The sequence below is a fragment of the Cyprinodon variegatus genome, unplaced genomic scaffold (genome assembly GCF_000732505.1).
Source record: "Cyprinodon variegatus isolate N-32 unplaced genomic scaffold, C_variegatus-1.0 Scaffold920, whole genome shotgun sequence".
NCBI lineage: Eukaryota > Metazoa > Chordata > Actinopteri > Cyprinodontiformes > Cyprinodontidae > Cyprinodon > Cyprinodon variegatus.
The window spans coordinates 262896-286793 of NW_015151373.1; the positions used below are offsets into that span (position 1 = coordinate 262896).

The window sequence follows — 23898 nt, forward strand, 5'->3', positions numbered from 1 at the left end:
CTTTAATATTTTTTTATTCATTCTAAAATTGTTATGGCTTTTATTTTGCTCTGGTGCTGCAACACAGTCAAGTACATGTAGCAAAAATCATGTGTTATATACTATTAATTATGCTTTCTCAGTAAAATGCTACTACAGACAACATGGAGATATGTCATTTGGATTCAAAAAGGCAAAGTATCTGTTTTTAAATACGCAGATAAAGTGCCCCTGATTATTATATGTCATTAATGACTTTAAAGTTATTGATTGTTTATTTTTTTAAATTATACTGGACTTTATTGCTAGAAATAAAAAAAAAAGGAAAATCAGAGAGTATGAAATAACAACACACTAGAGACGCATGTATCCATCACAACAGAAACATTAGAACTCACTACCCCAATCTACCTCAGGGTATATGACATTATGGTATAGTATAGAAGGAAGTAAGGTACAAAAGAAAAACAAAATCAATAATTTTATGGCATGCACCCCCAGACATCTTACCAAGATCTGACTGCATCCCCAGCAGCCCTGATCATGTTGTCATGGCGAGAACCCCATGACAGACGCTGTATGAGCCCCAGAGCTGGATCAGAACCCGGGCTTTGAATCTCCCCTGCCCCTCCCAGCAGCGTGTCCCAGCCCCATCGAGCCCACTGCAGAGGAGACAGAGCCTGCCACGTACTCACTGCCATGGCTACCGACAGTCTGCACCGCGATGCTAACAGCACACAAGCAGCCAGGTGCCTCTAAAGATAACGCTCCAAGATCTGTTTTGCCTTTGCTGTCCAGTATATAGATTTCCTGGTTTCCAATATGCCTAACTTGCTTCTCTTTGTTTCCAGACACCATCAGTCTGTCTCCTTTTTCTCCAACTAGGAAATGATGTCTCGTCTGAGTCTCCCAATCTAAACTGTATTGTCTGCAGAAGCCCACCTTCCCCTACACTGAATAGTCCCTCGCTCTTTCTCTCTCTCTCCCACCCCATCTTTCTTCCTCTTTCTTCCTTTCCAGGAAGCAAAGCCAATGCTATTTTTTTGTTCAGCCGATACTAAATTAAATGATGTCCAACTAAATCATGACCATATTCAGGGTTTTTTCCCCCCAACATACACAAAAAAATTGTTATGAAGCCTAAATTGATCTAACCAATCTGCATGAGTTTACATTCCAACATTTCTGAAGTTTATTTGCAGATAACCGGGGTTATTTATCAAAGATACAAGCTTGGAAGGAATAAAGCTATAATCAAGAACATTTTTAACAGTCATTACATAGACAAAATTGATCCCGATTGTTTTGACACCAACGCAAGAGTTTTTACAATTCAATTAAGGATTCTCACCTAGTATCGGTTATTCCTGTTATTACTTTAGCCCATTTAGTATAATTGTCCTTTATGAAGTTTGACAAAGTATTTTTTTTTTTACAATTTTATAAAGGGTATAAAGGGTTATAAGGTGGTAAGTCATGGGTGTCCTGCATCATTTCTCTTTTCTTTTTTTTTGTGGGTTTTTTGAGCTCATTGAAGGTTGTTGTTTTTTTTTCTCATCTATTTTCTGTCATCCTGAGCTACTTTCATGGATAAATCACACCGTTTATTGAGATTCCCGCTGTGTCTCTCCAAAAAGAGCGAACGTGGCTGTTTGGCCTTGTGATTCAAAGATTTTACATTGTATTTTCCACAAAGTATTTCACCCTGCCACCTGTCTGATTCATGTCATTGGTGCCGATTCACATCCTAGGTCCTATGAAAGCATGGTTGCTGAAAAATGTGTGCAACTGAACCAGCCCCATATATTATAACCTGATTTTTTGTTGGATCAAATGCTAAATTTTATCTGGTGTATTCAGGTCTTAATTCCAGTAGAGCCCTTTTTGCATCAAGTTTACATTTTACATTTGTGCATGTGTGGGTTCTCCTCAGGAGCTTAAGCTTGAACTGAAATTTTTTAAATTGATTCATTGAGGTCAACTGAAAAGATTAGAATGAAAGTTTTGAAAACAATTTTGCAGGTAATTTCTGTGATATGAAATTTGTTTTCACAAAACTACACAGACAAAAAGAATATACTGTATGCATCAAATTAGTATGAAATAAAAAAATCTAATCTTTTATTTTAAGCCATATGGTCTAGCCTTGCCTTACACGGGTATAGAAATAAATAGGTAACACCTTAACCTGCTGAAGGAGACTCAGTAACCAAGCTCTGTTTTCCAGGACATCAACTGCATGGGATTAATTCTCTTATCCATATATTTATCTCTGTCAAGGCCAATTAAGTTTTTCCACACATACAATTGCAGCCATGGAACTGACAGGAACATCCAAATTTACTGCTTTGGTGGTGTGACAATATTACCAACATTATAATTACCGGTAGGGGTTTTAATCATCAGCATAAAAAAAACATTGGTACTTTTATTTTTAGCAAAATTATTACAATCAACATAATTTCCCTTATTATTTCTTAGCAAAATGATCATAAATGGTGTGTTTCTATGGTAACCTAAGACCTGGAGATCTTCCTCTCCATTTGTTCTAAAATAAAAAATTTAAAACAATTCCACATTGCAAAGTCAAGTATATTTTAAAAAAACATTAGTATATAGTCACTTGTAAATTACTGCTTACGTACGTATCACACAGAAAGCATATGGCTGGGTGAGGAGAGGAATATAAACAAAGAGAGCAGCATTTCACGGCTCTGATAGGCTGAGGAGGCTGCCTGGAGACAAGACAACTCTGTAGAGCCAGCCAGAAACATGCAGGCTGTCAGACAGCCAGATATGTCCCCTGCCTGCAGCCTTGTCTAAAGCATTATGCCTGACAGCTTTTAGTGCATGTCCAAGGCCACCAGAAAAAAAAAGGTAACAGCAAAACCAAATAAAATGCTGACTCAACATTTAAAAGCGAATAAATGGATAGAGATGAGCTACTAGTCTTCTTACAGGAGCTTGATTATTTTAACGTATCGGTGTGGAGCTGATCTGTTAAAAGGATTAACATTGACAATTCAGCACTGAAATGATTCTCCATCTAATTTACCACTTGAATTAATTGGAAAATAAAGGCTCTAAAAAATTCCATATGCTAAAAGAAAAAAAGATTTCAGAGATATATTAATGCCAAAACTGTGCATTAAATATGGACATTTTGCATTTAAGAAGAAAAACTTTTATCTCTAAATACACTTAATCCATATGTCCTTAGGGGGCATTTCTATGCTTTGAATATTTCTTTAACCTGTTTTTGCCATTTACATTCATTTATATTTTCAAGATGTATTTTTTTATCTCCACACTGGTTTATTAAGGTATATTATTTTAGCATAATATTAACTGCTTTTTAAAGCAGGAATTAATGATTAACTGCATCAAAGGCTTGGTAGAAAATCAAAGAAAACAATACATGACAATTTAAACAGAAGTTAGTTTATCAGTAAGCTGAAATAAAGCCATTTGCAGTAAGTGGAAAGATTCTCCCTTCATTCATATCGACGCTTAGATAGACTGAAGGATAATTCAGATGAAGTATAGATATCCTATGCAAGTTTTTATAACATTTTTTAAAACAAGGCAAGATTAAGATGGGGCTATACTTCTAAAGTGATCCTGGTTTTATTTTCAGTCCTCCTGGACAGATCCAGCAGCAAACACAAAAAAAACTAAAAATAAGGATTTCAATAATAATAATTTCATTTGTTAGAGAGTAGAAGGGAGCAGGGATGTGATCTTTATCAGCCAATTATTTTGTAAGAATGAATTTTATTACTACCTGGCTCTATGAAGACCTGTTAAGAAAGGTCCTTAAATGGTCAGAAAATATATCAGCTTAACTTAGGCAATATTTACCAAAACAGGCAGTGAATCTGTTGGCAATAATTTAGAGATTTAGCTTTATTTTTATTACAATTAAGGTCTGTGCGTAATATTTGCGAGTTTGTTTTACTTTGCAACATTTGATAATAAACTTTGTATCATTAGAATACCTGATGAAGTCTGCAAAATTATTCTTTTGAGTAGATCTAATGGAGTTAACATCTATGTTTCAACATAGCATTTGCAGAATGAGTTAGAGGTGTTAGACTAGAGACATGCAATGATTTGTCATAGTAAATTTATTCCTGGAGATGCTATTAACAGGAAGTTTTCACCAGGTGTTGGTAAAAACTCAAGTAATTCATAAGTAGAAAGAAACAGGAACTAATAAGTACATATATTAAGTTAAGAGTAATAATCCGAAATTGCAAATTGCAAAGTTTTGAACGCGTGAAGACAGGGAAGAAAAGGCATTAAAAGCCATTGCAAACCAATCAGGGATTAAAAATGTGCATGCATTAAGCAATACATGCTTCTTTAACTTGTATGATTAAATAAGGACTATGTTCCCTCTGACTGTTATGACATTAGAAGACTGGTGTTGGTAAGTGAGCAAAGAAACAGGTCATAGCTAGATTGGGAAATCAAAAATGAATGTAAAGACATAAGGGTGGGGAGAAAGAAACATAATTAAAAGAGAGAGACCAAAAGCACAATAAATAAGACAAAGACTAGCTTTTTATAGGTAAAGATTTTGTGCAATAATGCATTTTCTGCAACATTAACTTGATGTTGCTGTTTTAATAAATGGACAACTTGTACACAATTCAAAACTGATTTTCATGTCATTATGAGGTATAGTTGGTATAGTAAAACTGTTTTAGAGCTATTAACTGATTGTTTGACAAACACATTTATGTAAAATACGCAAGTATTTGTGACATAAAAATGTACTATTTGCAAAATATGATAAAAAAAAAAAAAAATCACCAGAACAAATTAAAAACCTGGGAACTGATGCTCCAAAATTAGAATACCATCACTGTCAAATATATCAAATTCATACTTTGTCATACTTTCATTCATACATTCATACTTTTTTTTTGTAATACAGCTAAAATACTTTTAAAATAAAAAGAAAGGCTGAATAAAGCAGTAAAATGACTTGAGTTGTTCCAGCATTCTTTTAACGGTTGACATTAGATTCCCTGCTTTTTTTGGTGATCAAGTGAAAGCTTTTCACTTGAAGTCTTCCTACTTGCTCTTTTTATTTACAGCTTGCTTTATTCCTTCCACAACAATTTTTGTGTAGTTTGAGTCCCTACTGGCTTTAATTAATTCTTACTTTTCCTTTAACAAGAAAAGCCTAACTATTCGTCACCTTCATCTACTGCCCTGCATACTCTTGCAGCTAATTCAGCAGTGAAGTTTTATATTTGTAGGATCTGTTAGGATGTGTTGATGTTAAAAGCAAGTGTGTAGAATAAATGAGAACAAAACAACCAAATAACCAGCAGAGGGAGCCTTTATGCTTTAGCAATATGCCTGAACAACATCTGTAAGAAGCAATCTGCAAGTATTAATGAAATACTTAGCAAAAAAAGTAGGTATTCAGATCTTTTACATTTCTGATTTCTGTTCTCTTAAAAAGAAATGCTCTTGTTTTTCATATAAAGTAATTTATATATTATAGTCATACACTAAATTGTGCAAATTTGAATACAAATTTAAAAGAAGATAGATTAAAATCATATAAAGTTATGTTTATGTGTATTCATCCCCTCTGAGTTACTTTGGCTGGTAATTACAGCTCCAAGTGTTTTAGGGTTTGTCTACACCAGATTTGCAAATGACTACAGACTAATATAGTTTAACTAATATGGAAAATAGCTCAAATTCTGTCAGGATATCTGGGTAATTCTAACACAAAGATTCATAATAAGTGTGTCACTGTTTCCTTATTAATTCCTTATTAAGTATCAATAATTGTTCAACAGGTTTAATTCTAGGATTACACTGCATTTCGTCCCATCCGTCTTCCTACAAAGTTTGATCTGTTAAAAGTCCCTTTGTAATCATATGTTTACATCCTCATGTTCTCCGGTGAGCTGGATGCCTTTTCAGACTAAGGATGGCTGAATGTGTGGGCAAGCGATACTTTTTAGATGCATTTTTCTTTTTCCACTTTGTGCTTCTCAACTCTGTCCTGTTTATCATGTAAAGTTGCAATAAAAAGCATTTAAGTTTGTGGCTGCGATGTAACAAACATTTTTATTAGTTATTTCCAAACTAACTGATAAAGATTTAATCACAGACCATTGGAGCCTTTTATCTAAATTACCAATTTTTACAAAACAGAGAAGGATTTAAGATTAAAAAAGGGTAAGACAAAGATCATCTTCTAGTGTAATACCTCAGCCTAATCGGATGCAGTGTCTGCAAACAGATGGTGCATTATAAAAAAAAAAAAAGTCAGTGAAAGGTCAGCAAGAAAAAAGTTAAAACATGAGGGTAGAGGAAAGACATGATGAACGTTTCCCAAGAAGGAAGTGTGTAGGGAACATTTCATGTGTATAGGAGTGGTTTTCTCCTTTAACTTCCCAAACAAGTGTTTTTCCAGGGAAAATGCATCAAAGATAGTAATGTGATAAGAGCAATCACTAGTGTACAAAATGCAGGTACAAATCAGACAAAGGTAAGATGTCTCACTCTGATAGATTTTAAAACCACAAGTTTTAAGCATGAATTTGAAATACTTTATAATAATAATAATAATACGGTAATAATACTATTATCTGTTTTGTCACTCTCTTTGTGCAACTTAATTACACCATGAATTTAAATCAAACATACTCACACTTTAACCCACTTGACAGCCTGATATCATGGCCACAGATTTAGAGAAGGAAGAAACTTATTGTGTTTGATTTTTTATTTTTTATTTTTTTTGCTTTGTTTTAATCTGGTCCTGAATGTTAAACAACTAGTTACAAAAAACAAAAAAAAAACAGATCTAAATCTGATCAGTGAATTTAAGTGCTGCCAGGTCATATTGGCAAAATAGTCATTTGTGTGGCAGACTTCATTAGGTGCTCATCTTTTTGCTCCTTTTATTTCATTATCTTTGCCATTTTTGCCCATTCACACCCAATTAGTAAAAAAGAAGCCCGCTGCTACAGAACATTCATTTTGTTTCTGTCCCATTTGTTGCATGTTTCATTGAATGTATAGCCTTAAATGTATTATGGCTTTTTTTTTTTTCCAGCTATGTTAAAGTACTTCTCACCAAAACAAATCCCCCCTTTTTTAATTAATACACAGAAACAGTTAAACAGCAGAAATGCACAATATTTCAACAAAATTAAAAATGTCACATTTTTGTAGAAAAGTATGTGTAAATGAATAATTCAATTAAAATTTTTTTTTATAGCTGATAAGTTTTTCATAGAGGTGTTGGAGATCCGGTTCTAGAGTACCCACAACAGAACCGGCTTTCTGTATCAGCTGGTTAACTTCTTCAAGTAAGATGATGGCAGAACAGATCATGCTCCACAATAGATTTACAGCAGATATAGTCATAATTCTGCCAGTCTTATGAGCAGTTTTTCACTCATTAATATAACTTCCAGCAAAGCTTTTTTTTTAAACAGCAAACAGTCTGAAATTCAATATTCTTAGTTGATAGCATCCTTTATTAAACAGCAATACTTAAAAGTCTATAATTTGTGTCATTTTTCAAGCGCTCCTTCCAGTTTTTGAAATACTTAGAGGCTTAATGGGAACTAAAATGAGCAGATATGGATATCAAAGGAGAAAGCCTTACAAACCAGGAAGATATATGAAGTAGCTTTTTTAGCTACTTTATTGTTAGTTGTGATTTTATTGATGGTCATGTCAATAGCGTAAACGTGGTAAAATAAATACCAGTAGTAGTGAAAGTCACTGTGAAAAATCTGCTTCCTTGTAATAGGCAAACAATGATCCATCCTCTCAGGCACCTCTATTCCTCTCAGCTGATTTCACATGTGAGTACCAGGGTGTCTGAGATGTGGAGCACTGATCCATTCCTGAGTTATCCTCCAACCCCCCCGCCTCCATAGCTTGTTCTATTTCAACTCCGTCACCAACGTGAGATCCCAGCGCGGCAGTAACGTCCTCCTTCTAACGGAACAAAAACATCACCCCACCAGTCTCCCTGTGCCACCTCTATTCTGCTTCCCAGGGACCTCTCCAGGAAAACTGTTTAGGTTTTTCTATAGCTACAGTATTGGCAGCAGAAGGACACTATATGCCTCCACATGTGCTTACAGTAGATGACCTCATCTGTATTTACATGACGAAAACAAACAAGAGCTATGTTTAGATGCTTGGCTGATGGTAGTTCTATAGTCAAGGCTGTTATTATTAAAGAAATCTGAATGGAAAAATGTAACAATTTGTTGTTTTTTCAACCTTTTTCTCTAATTTCGCAGCCTCACAAGTGTCTAAATCTGGAAAACTGCATCACCTGGCAGCTACACTGAAGAGTTATGCAGCATGGAGACCCTGTCTCTAGCCATGAATAAATAAAAACATCACGTGATACGATTCTTATCCCCACAAAAAGAACAATAAAGATCAGCTCCAATAATTCCAAACTTACATGTGTTCTTGAGATGGACAATGCATCTGTCCTTGCTCCATGGACTCGTTGGCTCCCATCCTTGACTATCTCTGAAAACCCTGCCCCCCACCCCTTCCTGCTCCCGTTGCCCAGCCAGCAACCACATCCACCTGCTACCTCCAAAGCTCCCTCTCCGTATAAGCTTACAGAGCAGGCAGCCTGTGTCGGAGGAGGTGAGCACACTGTGCTGCAGTGCAGAGGATGAGACCGAGCTCCTTGCATTAGGAGCTAAACGGCGGTGGACGATTTAAGGGGCTCTTCGCTTCATGCACAGCATCCTCGGTCCTCTGCTCCTCAATTTATGGAGATAATTCCTCCATCGCATCTGGTGTAGAAATCAATCCACGCAGAGAGGAGAGCAATCTCTGACAGCAGAGCTCAAAAATATAAAAATATAATCCTGCCTTCTAGCCGTTCTGCATGTGTGACTGTAGAGCGTCTTCTCTGCTCAGCTCCAGAAATCGCTGAGCTGTGTTGTTGCTCTCACAGCCTCCTCCCCCCTCCTATCCTTCATACCCCCCTCATAGCAGACTTGCGCCTCTAAAAAGACAAGCAGCCCCCCCTCCGTCTGCTAATACAACTATGCAGGGGAGTCAAACAATGGATAGATCCTGAAACTGCAGTGATTAACCATCCATTTTCCCTTATGCTTTCAGTTTCTCCTTTCCACTCTCCTACGATAAATATACGTAAAAGAATCACTATCACACTGCTGGAATCTCATATTCTCAGCCTGTGAGATGTATAGAAAAAATAAATCTTTATGCTGTTCCACCTTTTCACACAATGGAAGGATCCAACACAGTCTAGCCAACCAGGGAGATGTCTGGGGTAAACAATAGAGTGCATGACACCAGTGTGCCAGACTTTTCTTTCTACAAGTCTAGAATGTTAGAAGAATTTCCTTACAAACATAAAAAGCTTTTCATTGCATTATTTTTTTTCAATTTCAAAATGCTATAATATATAAAACAGGAAGGAAACTATAAAATTTGATGTTAAAAATGCCAGTTTTCTACCTTTAATTCTTAAAGAATCAGAGATGGTGACACAGTAAGTGTGCAAAAAGGTGTGCAAATATTTAGAGGAATCCAACCTTCCATTTGAATCCATGCATATATAAACACAAATCCTATATAGTGTCAAACTATGTAGGATTTCCCTTGACTTTAGTTCACCCCACAGGGTTTCTACAAGATTTAAGTGCATTTACCTAGTTGACCAATGAAGAAGGCTAATCTGAAAACGGACTTGATGGCAAATTTTCCTTTTTCTGAAACTAACAGAATTTTATGGAAATTGTCCTGGTGTTTATAAATGTTTTTAGGGCATTTTTCCAACAAGGTGTTTGGAGGAATAACACCCATCAACTATACTTAAAGAATATAAGGTGCATTTTCCACATATACATCCTATGCTTTACATTTTAACTCAACTGCAGTGTTGTTCCTTAATAGCCTAATGTTAGTCATGTATCAAAAAAAACAACACACAAATCATCATTTAAAGTCCTTCAGACTTAATCAAAATGTACATATTCGTATTTTTTTACTTAAGGAATTAAACAACATATTTATTTCTTGTATATTTTCCAAACTGCCATAAGGATGAAATTGTTTTTCTATCCAGCTTAGTGGTATATCGTATCATATTTATATTCCGGGGCGAAAGGAAGTTGTGAATTAATGATTGAAAACTGGCTAATGTATGATAAAAAAAAAAAAAAAAAGTTTAAAAAGTGAAGTGCGCTTTTAAAAAAAATCCTTTCATTTACATATAATTTACATTCTTTGTTTGTACCAGTAAAAGTGATATCTGTTTTTGTCAAAACAAATGCATCTTAATGTTGTTTTCTTTTCCAACACTAAGTATATGCGCAAAAAAATGTAGGTTAGACGTTTTAATTCTTTACAGTAAAAGAATGCTGCTGCAACAAAAGATAATTCGAGGCCATCTCACTTCTATTATAACGGATGACAATAGATGTTTCCACATGTGAATGCTCTTGCCTCTGTCTTTAGTTCTTGGGGTTTTCTCTCACTAAACCTTCGGCTGAAAGCAAAGCGATCAAGCAATTGCTTCTTAAGTCATCTGGGTGACAGATGCAAAGAGTGTCCCCTGGGCTTTGAATAGGGGGGAAGGATCAGTTTCATCAAATTCCCCACCGATTTCAGCTTCAACAAGGACAAGGAGACAAAGCAACATGAGACGAATAAATCTATTGTATACTCATGGGAAAGTGAGGGAGTTCAGGCTCTCTAGGATAACTTGAGCCTCCAGACGTGAAAACTTCCTGTAGAGGTTTCAGGTGTCGTACCTGCGTCTATAAGGGCAAAAAAGATTGCTTGCTCCAGTAGCTAGAATAGAAACCCACGTGTAAACCTCCAGTTCGCTATAAATGATGTTTTGAAAGTATATTAAGGGAGTTAAAATCCTAATGAAAATAATTCCCTGGTTTGTTGCCCAAAGCACAGACAGAACTAGAAGAAAAATCATTGATTATTGATTTGGTTTAGACCACCCACCCCCATAGAGACTCAAATCTGCATTTAGGACACAGACATATGTGCAATAATTACCCCATTCATTTCAGTATTGAATCACATTCTAATATTTCCACACAGCTTCAGCCTCAAAGCAGTATGAAATAAAAAATTCAACTAACCCAGGCACTGGAAATATGGCTGTGACAGTTTTCTAAAAGATTTATAACTGCACTCAATAAAAGTGCAGTTAAAAGGGTCAACCCAAAATGCATGCATGTAACCAACTATCAGTTATGGTTCTTTGAAATAAAACTCCACAAAGATTTTGTTTCAGGGAAAATGGATTCAAATTAGTTTGTTACAATTATAACTCATTAAGTAAGGACTCTCACTACAGGAGGTTCCTTCTGTCAGGACCAATAGTGGTATCTTAACAACCAAAGTAATGCCTTGGTGATTCATGATTTTGCAGAGATTTCTCTTCATAATGTCATGACTTAATCATGCAGAAACAAAGAAACAAGAAACAAACATGTTTTAGTGCATTTCAAAGGTGCACTATTGGATTGAGATCTGTTGCTTTAGAGATTGCTGCAGTTAATTTAAAGAAAATCTTTCTGAAAAAGTGCATTATCCTCTTGAAAATCACAGTCAGGAGATATTTATACCTTTGTAATATAAGGATTAAAATGCTTGTTTAAATGGTAAAGCTACTACAGCTTTGAATGGGCTTTTAAAGTGAAATCAATCAACTCATTACAGATATAGATAGCCACCTAGAAAACATGTCATGTCAGTTTTCTGACTTTATTCATATTACGCATCATATAACACAACTGAGCAGAGCTCTATTAGCCTAGTGGTTGAAATTTCTGTTTGTTTTTTAATCACATTCCTGCATTAAAGGGGCGCCTTTTTCTGTATGTCTGCAAAAAAATACATAAAATAATATGAGAATTTTTGCATGGATTTTAGAACATTTGTTGATAATGGAACACATTGAAGTGGTTTATGACAGAGATCAGGACAGGACTGAGGTGAAACTAGATAGAATGCCAGTTAAGAGCTAAGATCTAGTACCTTAGAAGTCATGCCTCTCTCATAGTGTTTAGCATTGCCAGATGATTGCCTACAGTAAATTCTTGCAGAACATTTGTTAATAATCCACATCATGTGTGAATTTTATCTATAGGTGTAAGTCAAAATATAGGCCAACTGTTTTTGGGTTTTTTCACCGTTTTATTGTCATTACACTTTCACCAGTACAGCGCAATGAAATTAACTCTTTAGATTTAACCATTCCTCTTGGGGAGCAGTGGGCTGCCATATGCGGGGCCTGGGGAGCACTGTGGGGTTATGGGTCTTTGCTCAGGGCCCCAGAGTAGCAATCTGTTTCGTATTCACCACCTCAGGATTCTAAGCTCTATGCTCTAACCACTAAGCTACTACTCCCCATATTTGCTGCTTGGCACATGTCTGCACTGTCAGGGTGCATTTCTAGTTAGAAATGTAACTGATGTACTCTTAGCTATTCTTATCTTACTCCTAATAGAGATCCAAATCCATAAAATTACACGAAACCGAAATCGTATACGAACAGATGCACTGCCATATTCTTACATCATAATCTAGGATAGGTTAAATATTAAGTTGAGTTTTCTGAGCCACTGATTCTTTTGCAGTACTCTAAAACATGCCTCTCTGAGATCATAAATAATATAAAATTGTCTGACTATTTTTCTATCCTTCTGCTCCTCTCTGGGCATGGCGTGCTTTTAAAGAGCCAATTGACAAAACTGCTTCAATAAAAAAAAAAATAAGACATATCTTTTATCAACCCAATATTTGCAGTCCTTTGCTTTGTCATAGATACATGACTGTATAAGGTCAGGAGTCTTCAATTCCAGTCTTCGGGGTCTGATGTCCTGCAACTTTTGAAATGTGCTGCAGCTTCTATACACCTTAGCTGATTAATCAGGTCTGGAGAACATAACTGCATACTGAGGAGGTAATTCATCCATTACTTCAGGTGTGTGGAAGCAGAGACACATCTAAAAGACAGTTGAAGACTCCTGTACACAGTAGGTGGTTGGAGCATTACTCTGAATAGTGTGAAGAAAACACCCTCTGGTGGTTGCAAAGATCATTGCAGTCCAGAAGTGGCTGAGTCATTCCTTCCAAATAAACTTAATGCAATAAAATGCAAAGCCAAAAGGGGCTGCAGAGGAATGATGTGTGTTAAACAGTGACGACTATTCATATTTTTCTATTTAAAATATAGAGACTATACTCTGAGGAGTATAACTGCCTCAGCTGAAAAACATAAAGGAGTTTTGCAGATCATGAGGATGACATAGTAGTAGACATTGCAAACGGATATTAAATACAAATTACACATTGACCGTTTTCATTACCTCCACAAAGGAGGTTATGTTTTTAGGAAAGTTTGTGTGTTTGTCTGTCTGTCTGTGTGCAGGATAACTGCAACAATTATGGACAGATTTTAATGGAATTCTTATCAGACGTGTCCATCATGCTAAGGAACAATTCATTCAATTTTGGTAATGATCCAGATCATCATCTGCATTCAGAAATATATTCAAGGGTTCTATAACATTGTAAGATAGGGATATTTTGCCTTTACTGAATACAAAAACACAAGGAAAGGGAGAATTGTTTTTTTTTTTAGCAGGATCAATTGAAAACTTATGAACAGATTTTAAGGACATTTTTCATCAGAAGTGCACCTCATGCCAAGGAACAATTCTTTTAAATTTGCTAATGATCCAGATCATGTGTGAGTTTCATCTATAGGTGTACCGTAAGTCAGAATTTGGAGCAAAATTTGCTGCTTGGTGGAGTTCTGCACTCTCTGAGTGCTTTTTCAAGTTAATAAATAACATAACAAAAAGTAGAAAAATGCTGTAGTTTTTGTGAGTGGGATAATAAACAGAGTTGTTAACTTATTATGTAAGCATTTACAAAAAAATAAAAATCACCTTTACATGCAAAAGTCTAAAAGTCACTTTATCTGTTTGAGTTACCCAAGGTAACCACATGATCAGAGCTTTGTTCCCAGAGATGTGTGAATCAGAATCAGCAGCAGTCGTCAGTTTAATGGTGAAATTTTTTTTTTGGAGCTTTGCAGTAAAAAAATAACTTCTTAATGTCCACCGCCCAACATTAGTATGTTTTTACATCACATTTTTCAGATTTTTCATCAAATATCATGACCATATCAAAGTGACAGGAGAGGAGGATCTAGCGGTTACACACGGAGTGGACTGTCATGCATCAAAATTAAAGATATTGTTAAAAAAAAAAAAAAAAAAAGGCTTGAATGAAAATTTGTGTAAATCTAAACATAGTAATGTGTTTTTTATGGTCAAATAAATCAATAAATTAAAATAAACCAAATAAACCAATTTGGACCATTTGGTCTAAATTTGGCACAATTGTTCCAAATGGACCTTTTACATACAAAAGGGGTCATATTTTCACAATGTTTATGACTAGAGATCTGACATTTTACCTAGTTGTTGTCAACAACATGAAGAATAATTCTAGAAAGTGGGAGAGGTCAACTATGAATAATGCAAAAGATATAACATTACAAATAAATACATTTTATTTGAGGGGAGAAAAAAGTTTTTTTTTTTGGGACATGTTTGAAGTTGCACAGCTCTGGTTGTGTAAAACCTACAGAGTCTGTACACATAACTCCAGAAACTAGAAGGATTTAGCTTTCAATAAGATAAAATGTAAAAATGTGGGTGTTAAAGGGTTTTAAAGGAATTACTGTGACTTTTAGAGAGCAGTGTCAACACAGGAAAAATCCGACCATCCAAATTAAGTTGTACTGCATTTGTTGAATCCAAACTTCAAACCAAAATGATAAAATGACCTAAATATGAACAGGGAGAGGCAATGAAGTCTTCCGACCATACCTTAACAGAACTTGGGAGGGTGCAGAAACAGGGTAGAGGTCCTCACAATTATCAGTAGAAAGAGTACATTGGTCTGCAGGGACTGGAGTAGGGATGCAGGGGGATGCAGGCGGGGTGGATGGAAGTGTGTCGCTCTCCAAGGATGGGTGAGGAGGAGACTCTGTGGTTTTGTGGAGGTGAGGAGGGATGGCAGGGAGGTGTGCAGTGCAGGGGTCATCGGAGGGAGGTGAGGGAGAAGCAGGGGCAGGGTGGCTGCTCTCTGTCTGCTCAGCAAGGGAGAGCCTGCAGAGGAAGGGAAGGCAAAACATCATCACAGGCAACAGGACATTTGAAACACAGACCACATTCACTGCCATGTTCCTATTCAAATGCTTTACAGAGAAATCTATCATAAAAAAATAGGGAGACAGCATGCTTCCCTTTATAAACCCAACATTTAAGCTCATCTCAGTCACCCCTCCCAGCCAACATCACAGTTTCAGAGATTAAGCCTGATGGTGGGGGCTCTGTCATCATTGGCCACCTGGTGGAGTGGATTTAGAACCTGATCTGTGATGGCCTTATCACAAGTGGTAGGCTCTCTAATCTGACAGGCAATGCCTTGGACACCCGTGCAGCTGTTCTGCACTTGGGGAAGGCCTCCTGTCTGGTTCTAAGAATAGCACAGCAGACTCTTCTGCCAACATAAGTTTTGAAATACCTTCATCATCAAAAGCACAGATGGAATTAAATGGTCACTAAAATACTCATTTCAGATCTCCCATCCTGGTGTTGCAATACAATTAATAGAAAATCTTTATTTTTGTAGTTTTACAGACTAGAAGAAATGTAAAATCAGAAACATATAACATATAACTAGATACCGGTAAGTATTTCCTATACCTTTAACTGCAGTACACACCTTTAGCCAAAGTTCTATATCAGACGCACATATTTACAAATGACTTCCGTGTCTATTTATTAATTCATGATAAGATTGATGCCGAGAGATTGTGGAATAAAGACTGATTAGATTCTCCATTACGCAGGGATACTATCAGCTGACCCAGTCAAAGTAACAGCTGAAGATTTGCACTTCAGCACAACCCACCAATAGAGTGAGCATGAAGTAGCAACGGGATAAATATAACAAATTAAAGCACATGAGCTGTTGCACAGTGGGACTTCAAACAAGTCTGAACCAGCTATGTTTTACTGTTGGCACTATCCCCGGAAGCTGCTAAGCACATTGTTACTGCTAATAAAGCACTGTGCAACACTTAAAAATACCTATTTTAAATTAAACTCAAACAGGTTATTATTGGCAGAGAATAAAAAATGAAACTGCTAAATCTTTGATAAATGAGTATTAGCAAACATTTTTAACTGTGCTTAGATTATATCCTAGGCCAATAGCTGCCAGTAGGCAATCTACTGGAAACCTCAGGGTCCAAGCATCCAGGTGTTGTATGCCAAACAAAGACTTTTAATAAAAACCAGCTGAGGTTTACCACAAAAAAATAAAAATAAAAAAATGTATTCGTAAGGACTGGGCCATGTCTCCCTCCTTCAGGTAATAGCGAGCTTAAAATATTTTCCCAGAAACACCTAAAGAAAACATTTATTGTTTAGTAAAGTTACACTTCACCTATTTTCTAGTCCTGTTAATATCTCAAGTGTTAAAACAGGTGACAGACATGAGTTTGTCCATTCATGCTAAGCAAATAAACCTACACTCACCATGGCAACCAGTCTATTTACACTGCCTAGTGGGTTTTTAGCACACCCAACATCACTTTGATGGATTCAGCACTTTGTTAGATTCTATTCAAAGCTTCTAGAAAGCCAGTTCTCTGATCTAGACATTTTGCCAGAGCCATAAAAAGCCATGTAACATGACAGGTACCAGAGATATAAGAAGAAACGTTGATTAGTATTTTGTCACATAAGTCTTCATTAATTACAGACCTAAATGGAGACAATAGTTATAAAAACCCAGAAGGAGGAACTTAAATGATGGTTGTCAGATATCATCAACTAGTCAATCAGGGAGGGATAATAATCACCTGCCCAGGAAACTGCATTTATTACTCCTTGGGTGAGCTGAAATGTTCTGCTTTTGAATTCAGACAAGATAGAGTATCATGTTTAGAATGGAGTCTTTGAAGAAATAAGCTGCTTATTCAGTCAGTGCATATAGAGGGCATTAACTTTGCCTCCGAAAACGATGTAAAGTAACTCGATGTTATTTTATAATAAAGACTTCTCATTTAACTTCTACACTGAACAGGATTTTTGACAAATTTCCTTCTTTCATCTCTGGAATATTACAAAAAATAAATAAATATAAAGAATTTCCTATTCAGGAGTGATGCTGAGAAACTAGTCCATATATTAGTTACTTACAGGCTCGACTACTGTAACTCCATTTAGTCCATTTTGAGGACTACCTTACAATACAGACAGGTGCACTGTACAATGACAATAAAGGCATTCTGATTCTAAAGAATGCCGCTAAAAGCCTTCAGCTGATCAAAAACACCACAGCCTGATGGAGACCAAAAGGAGAGATCATATTCCTCTATTTCAGCTTACCTTCATTGGCTTCCTGTTAAATCATGAATAAAATTTAAAACTCTTATTTTTAGGTATAAAGCTCTAAATAACCAAGTACCATCTTCTCTCAAAGATCTGAACATTTTCTATGTTCTGTTTTTTATTTTTTTTCTCTTTATAGCAGCTTTATCTAACCTGGCATTAGCTTTGATACCATCCTGGAGGGAGGCATAAGCTAGGCTTCATACCATAGATTATAGAGCTGAGTCTGTTTTTCAGTGTTTAGTCCTATTTATCTCCTAGACAAAGCAGTCTGTTTACTTCAAAGACAGAGCTTCCTGTAGTTAGTTACCTGTTATATTTTCTAACATAGAAAGCATTTATGGATGGGGTGTCCTGATAAAACTTTTTTTTTTCTCAATATGGTACCGATATTGCAATTTTGAGAATCAGTCGATACCAAGATTGAGTGAACAAAGGTGAACAAAAAAATGTAAGAAAACCAACTGACCCAATTAAAATTAACCAGTGAGTTACACAAACTTTACAGAAGCACAGAGTTTCCATCAGCATGAAAATATTGGGGATTTTAGATGCCAGCTGATAAAACCTAATATTAGTTTTTTAGATTAAAATTGGACTATTTATGATCTGTGCTTCTATGTTCCATTAATGTCTGTTTCTGTTTCTTGATCCCCCCTGACGGCGCTGCTAAAAGGCCACTCACACTGACCCTCGCTTTGCTGCAGTCTCCTTCCTTTTAAAAAGGGGTGTTTCTTCTCCACTGTAACTGCATGCACACTCAGTGTGAGGGATTGATGCAACGACACAATGCAAACTAAATGTCTGCTGTTGCTATATGCTCAATAAGGAGGAGCAAATTCTGCAAAGCAATGACTGGATGCAATCAGCTGGGTTTCCTCAGAACTCTGTATAATTTGATTGAATTGTCTCTGTAAAATGCTTTGAGATAACAATTACTTCAAACTGTTGCTATATAAATAAACTGAATTGAATTAAGCTGAATGATCTAATCATTAAATCAAACCCAACATTTGTCCACAACAAGAAGAAACCATACAATCCCAAGAAAGACCTTTCTGTATATGGTCTGGCTTCTTTAACTAAGCAACTCAAACTTTTAAAACGGAAGTGATGGTTCTAAGAAACATTACAATGTATAAACAGTTATTTAAAACCCCTGATGGCTGTATTTGTAGCATATGTATGGTTTTCTATGTTTTGCAAAATTATCAATAATGTGCATAGTTTTTTCTCCATCACTCTGATCATCAAAAAAAGACTTAAAATAAAAAAAAATGTGTAAAGTTAAATTTAGGCATTGCAATAGATGCTGCAAATATGAAATATGGTGTTCTGTCTAGGTGAGAGAGAATTAGCCTTTTTGACCAATTATAAAAGAAAACAAACATTAAAAATGAACATAAAGAAACTTTATACACTGGAAAGTGTATAAAGCTAGCTACATAATGCTGTTTGTATGCTTTATTCAAACAGAGATAAGGAACCTTGCCGAATTTATTGAAAAAAACCCTCCAAACTGGGAATCTTTTTCTTTTTCAGAGAATCTTTTTCAGGGTTCAAAACTTTAAGTTTATCCGACTGAGAAAAAGCTGTGAACAATAACCAGAATTCAACCCTGTAGATGATCAAAGCTAGTAGAGGCATGACTGTAATCACAGCTAACAGAGAGGCAGGCAATAGTTTTATATGTACATTTATAAAAAAAAAAAAAAAAAAACAGTTTAAAACCTTACATTATTTTCCATCCACTTGATAACATCCCATAAAAAACACACTAAGGTTGTAATTTAATCAAATCTGGAAACATTTAAGGGGTGCAAATACTTTTGGCAGCTAAACTTCTGACTTAAAGCAAATGAGCCGAAGCTAATTTTGGAGGTAAAAACATTGTTAACACTTTCATATCTTTCATGCAACTTTTTGTTAAGAGTAATTTTGAAAATCACTTTAGTTTCAAACGGAAAGTAGCTTTTAAATTCTGCGTGTAATTTCTGTACCTCCAATCTGAATGGAAAAGTTGATCACTATAAACAGATTTCTGGCAGACATATCAAGTTAAGCAGCTTTAAGGTTTCTGTAAAGGTAAATTACAGGTAAATTCTTGTTCACTATCAGCCCTCAAAGAAGGAAGTATAACAAGTTCATACTTGTCAATGCTTTTTAAATGTGTGGCAACAGGCTGTTCTTTCCTCAACTTTGCTCCACAAAATCCCTCCATCATTTCTCGGATTGTCCCACCCCTCTGCCCATCTGGTTGGGTCAACAGCGGCAGAGGGTAATTAGCACAGTTTACCTACAGACCATCTGCTGCGTCCACCTGGAAGGACTTAAGCACCAACACACTAGTTCTAGAAAAAAAAACAACAATAAAAGTAGCGTCTCTCTGTCAAACTCACCCAAAATTTCCAGATTTCAGTAGTGGAAGGATCCATCAGGAAAAAAAGAAATGAATTTAACTTATTTAGTCCACAAGCAGAAGACTGCACCTCCTCCTCTCTGTCTGTGACTCCGTCTCTCACGCTCACACCGCGGTAGACACTCAAGTGTTTCTCTGAAGCCTGACTTTTGTTCCACCCTGACCGCTCTGTGCAAATGACTTCAGTGGGACTGCGTCCAGCCCAAATTCCTCCCACTGCAGGCTTCAGCTCACAAAGCCGCACAGACTGAGCAGAACTGACAGCTACGGCAGCCTTCAGGGGCGGAGGAAAATACAACATATGCCCACACTTACACACACTCATTGGCCACGCAGTCATATTTTTGTCTATCACATGTTTGCGTGTGTAACCTTATCTATTGGTGACATATGGGAGTTTTTATCGTGGTTATTCTTCCTCTGGGTGAAGTTGTAGTTCTATGATGGGACAAATGTTGAGACTGACAAGCAGCAAGTGCTGCTCTGGCATGTAATCTCCTCCTCAGCATGCAACTAGAGACACATAGGAAGAATGGATGAGAGAGCAATTGTAGAGTAGATAAAGAGAGATTAAGTGTAGTAACTAAAAGTGAATCAACGGAAAGAATATTTACAGTGCCTCTTTAAAGTATTCAGTCGATTAACTACTGTGCTTTTTTTTTTCATCATGAAGTTTCAGACTCATCACATACATGGTATGAATGCCATTATCTAAGAGAATTCGGCACAGGATGTGAAATGGAAGAAAAATTATGTATTTGTTTGAAACATTTATTTTTTTGAATAAGACGGTGTGACATGCATTTATATTCACTTCTTTTCATCAATTCTTTGAGAAAGCACCTTTAACAGCACTAACATCTCGATACTAAAATTCTTGCCAATTCTTGTTTCCAAAAAAAACCCCAAAAATGCTCAATCAGACTGAATGAAAAGGGTCACTAAACTTCAATTTTAAAGTCTTTCCAAATATTTCAAAATCATGTGGACAGGGCCGTTTATATAAATGAATGCTTTCATCATGCCCATTTTAGCTTAGCTTTGGCTACTTATCTAAATATGCTCCCCAGCTGGAAGCTGTGCCTTCCCCTGGATCTCAACTCTGATCCAGATTCAAATGGGTTTTCCTCCAGTATTGGTCTGTATTTTGAACCGTTCATCTGCATATCGAACCTGACCAGCTTCCATCTTGCTGCTAAAGAGAAGCAACCCCACAGCATGATGTGGCCACCACTATGCCAAGCTGTGGGGACGGCGCTATATAAAGCAGATGGGTAAGGATAAACTTCCTCCATACATTGCATTTTTTAAGTAAGTTTAAACTTTAGTGTTAACTCAACAGAGAGCCTTCAGAATTTTTGCTATGTCTTCTCTATGGCTTATGGTTAACCGGCCCTATTACAGCCTCCCATTGAACAAAGGCTGTGTTCTTGCTAGTCCTTAAAAAAGGACAGATTTGTTGAGTACTAAAAGCTGTCCTGTCAATAGAATCTCCCATCTGAGCTGTGGATCTAATAAGCCCATGTCCAGCTTGTCAGTCAAGGTGGACCGCCATGTAAAAGTGAGTTTGCAGTGTTGCCATAGTCTAAATTATATTATCATATGATTTAACCCTGACATGTTTGCTGTTCTTTCTTCTTTATGATGGAGCTTGTTCATAGATGCCAGAACAGCCAGATGTATGCTGAAATGAAATTACACAGAGGTGCACTTTATTTACAAACTAGGTGATTCTTGTAGGATAATTGATTGTGTTGTCAGAATTCCCTGAGCTGGCTACAGAAATGCCAAGGTAAATACATTGGCATCCTTCACTTTACAGGGTCTTATTTATAAAAACTTTTTATCATTTACTTCTAATTTGCAGTTTTGTTGTTCATCATGTTGTTTCAAATCATAAAATCCTTATTAAATTAGCTATAGGTTTATAGTTAAAACTAGAGCTGAGAAATTGACTGAATGGCAGAAGCACTCAATTTTGGTCAAAATACATTTAAGAAGAGTTGAACACTGACTTTCTCACTTCAGCCATTTAAGTGACCATCATTTGCTGAAAATAGATTTGCTGCCACACAGAATAAGAAAAAAAAGTTGCAGTTTCTAGGTTTCAGAACCATGCATGAAAGCAGAAGTAAGAGATTCTCCAAACAACAGTAACGTTAAAATCTTGCCATAATAAAAAAAAAAAATGTCAAGGCCATTAAAACAATGATACCCTGGAGAGAAACATCTACATAAATACAGTTTCTACAAAGGAAAATCAAAGGAAAATGTCGATTTGGATGTTAAAAATAAAAAGGTTAAAGTAAAAATCACAGATTTAATTTAGGTAAAATTGTTCCAACCCTAGCTAAAACATAAACATTGTGGCCAAGTGGTGTATATATTAATCAAAAAGCAGCAAAAAGCTTAATTAATCAAGCAAGATTAAACAAAGTGATATAAAAACTGAAACCAGATGACCCACATATAAGCTAAGCTAGAAACAACTGCCTTGGTACACAAAGCCCAGAGCTGCTAACTGACCTGCTAATTGCTCTGATCAAACACTGAGAAACCTCTGCAGACCGAAGCACCAAACCAGACACCCTCTATGGATCTGAAAAACAAACTAATTCATTTTAATACAGGGCAGGGAAAAGAAAGATAAACCTCTTCAGGTGTACTATTATAAATCACCTTTACTTTTATAGCACTTTTTTCCAAGTCAGGAGATTTGACCAAAGTGCTTTACACTACATCCAATCATTCACCTGTTCACGCTCACACTGATGGCAAGCAATGTTACTTCTAAGCGGTACGCCTACACAATTACACACTGCTCGCACATTCTCAGCTCATAAAATAAAATTAAACATAAACTGTAAGTCAGTTAGACTGATAAATTTTTTATATATATATTTTTGAATCTGTGTAATATTTATTTTACAACTCAAAAATGAAAATGGGTCTGGTGCATTCAGGCAGTTGTCTGAATGTACACAGATTGAATTGTCCCCCCGAATTACGTTACAAGATATGAAGAAACAAAAAAATTTGCTTGCTATACCACATTAAAAGAATAATATATAAAAAAATGGGAATACTTTTATATTCTTTATTCTGTTTTTTTTGGGCTCTTATAGTAGTATCTCAGCCTGTTGGATGTGCAAGCCCGCATAATTAAATAAACAATATTTAGCTGTTCCTGTTCATGATCTTGCTATTCGCCAATGCAAGTTTCATATATCACCATCGAACAACTTCTTAACAAAAAACATTACATTTAGGAGTTGCATTTGGATGAATATGTTTACTAAAACATTGTCCTTTAAATATTTTCAGCTGCAGGTGCATAAATAAGTAATCCAACAGGAAAAATATGTGGCAGATCAAATTATTTACCAGTCCAGGCTTTCAGAACAATAAAACCACAAGTTTGTAACAGTCCAGCTATTCAGGCACATCTTAAAATGCACCTGTTCACTGTGCAGCACAATGCACCATGTGCTTTTTTAATTTTTTGATAAATTCAAGTACATTAGGAAGGAAAAACAGAGGCCAATTAGCACATTCTCAGATATGGTCGCTGTTGCACGTAGATGTGAGAAGCTAAAGGAGATCTCACAGCTTGTAAATATTCATCTTACATTTCAAGCATCCAGTGCTGATTATGGAGAAAGAGTTGTTTTCATGAAGCATAATATAAGCATAAGCATAATATAAACAGCATTCAGAAAGCTGTTTAAGTTGCATATTTGGACAACCATTGGAGAAATGAAGAGCACAAATGTGAACAATAGATACAACTTAAATGAAGACAGATTTGTTTATATTATAGTGGCATTTCTTATTTGAGATACATTTAATATTAGTAGAAATGCAAAAAAACGAGAGTCACAGTGAGAGACAATGAGTTATAGGAATTTACACTTTATCAAAAGCTTCAGCACACATTTCAATGTGCAAAATGTCAATATGTCTGAAAGGTATTTATATATATATATATATATATATATA

The 23898-nt window shown here is 36.0% G+C and overlaps 1 protein-coding gene across 6 annotated transcripts in view; it reads right to left on the bottom strand.

The window, feature by feature from the left end:
• LOC107099930 (transforming acidic coiled-coil-containing protein 2-like) overlaps positions 1 to 23898 on the bottom strand; it is a 71346-nt gene that overhangs the window by 18085 nt on the left and 29363 nt on the right. For all 6 annotated transcript variants that reach the window (XM_015398252.1, XM_015398253.1, XM_015398249.1 and 3 more), the window contains one exon: positions 14904 to 15185. In XM_015398252.1, coding sequence (XP_015253738.1) covers positions 14904 to 15185 — 282 coding nt within the window. The remainder of the gene's footprint in view (positions 1 to 14903; positions 15186 to 23898) is intronic.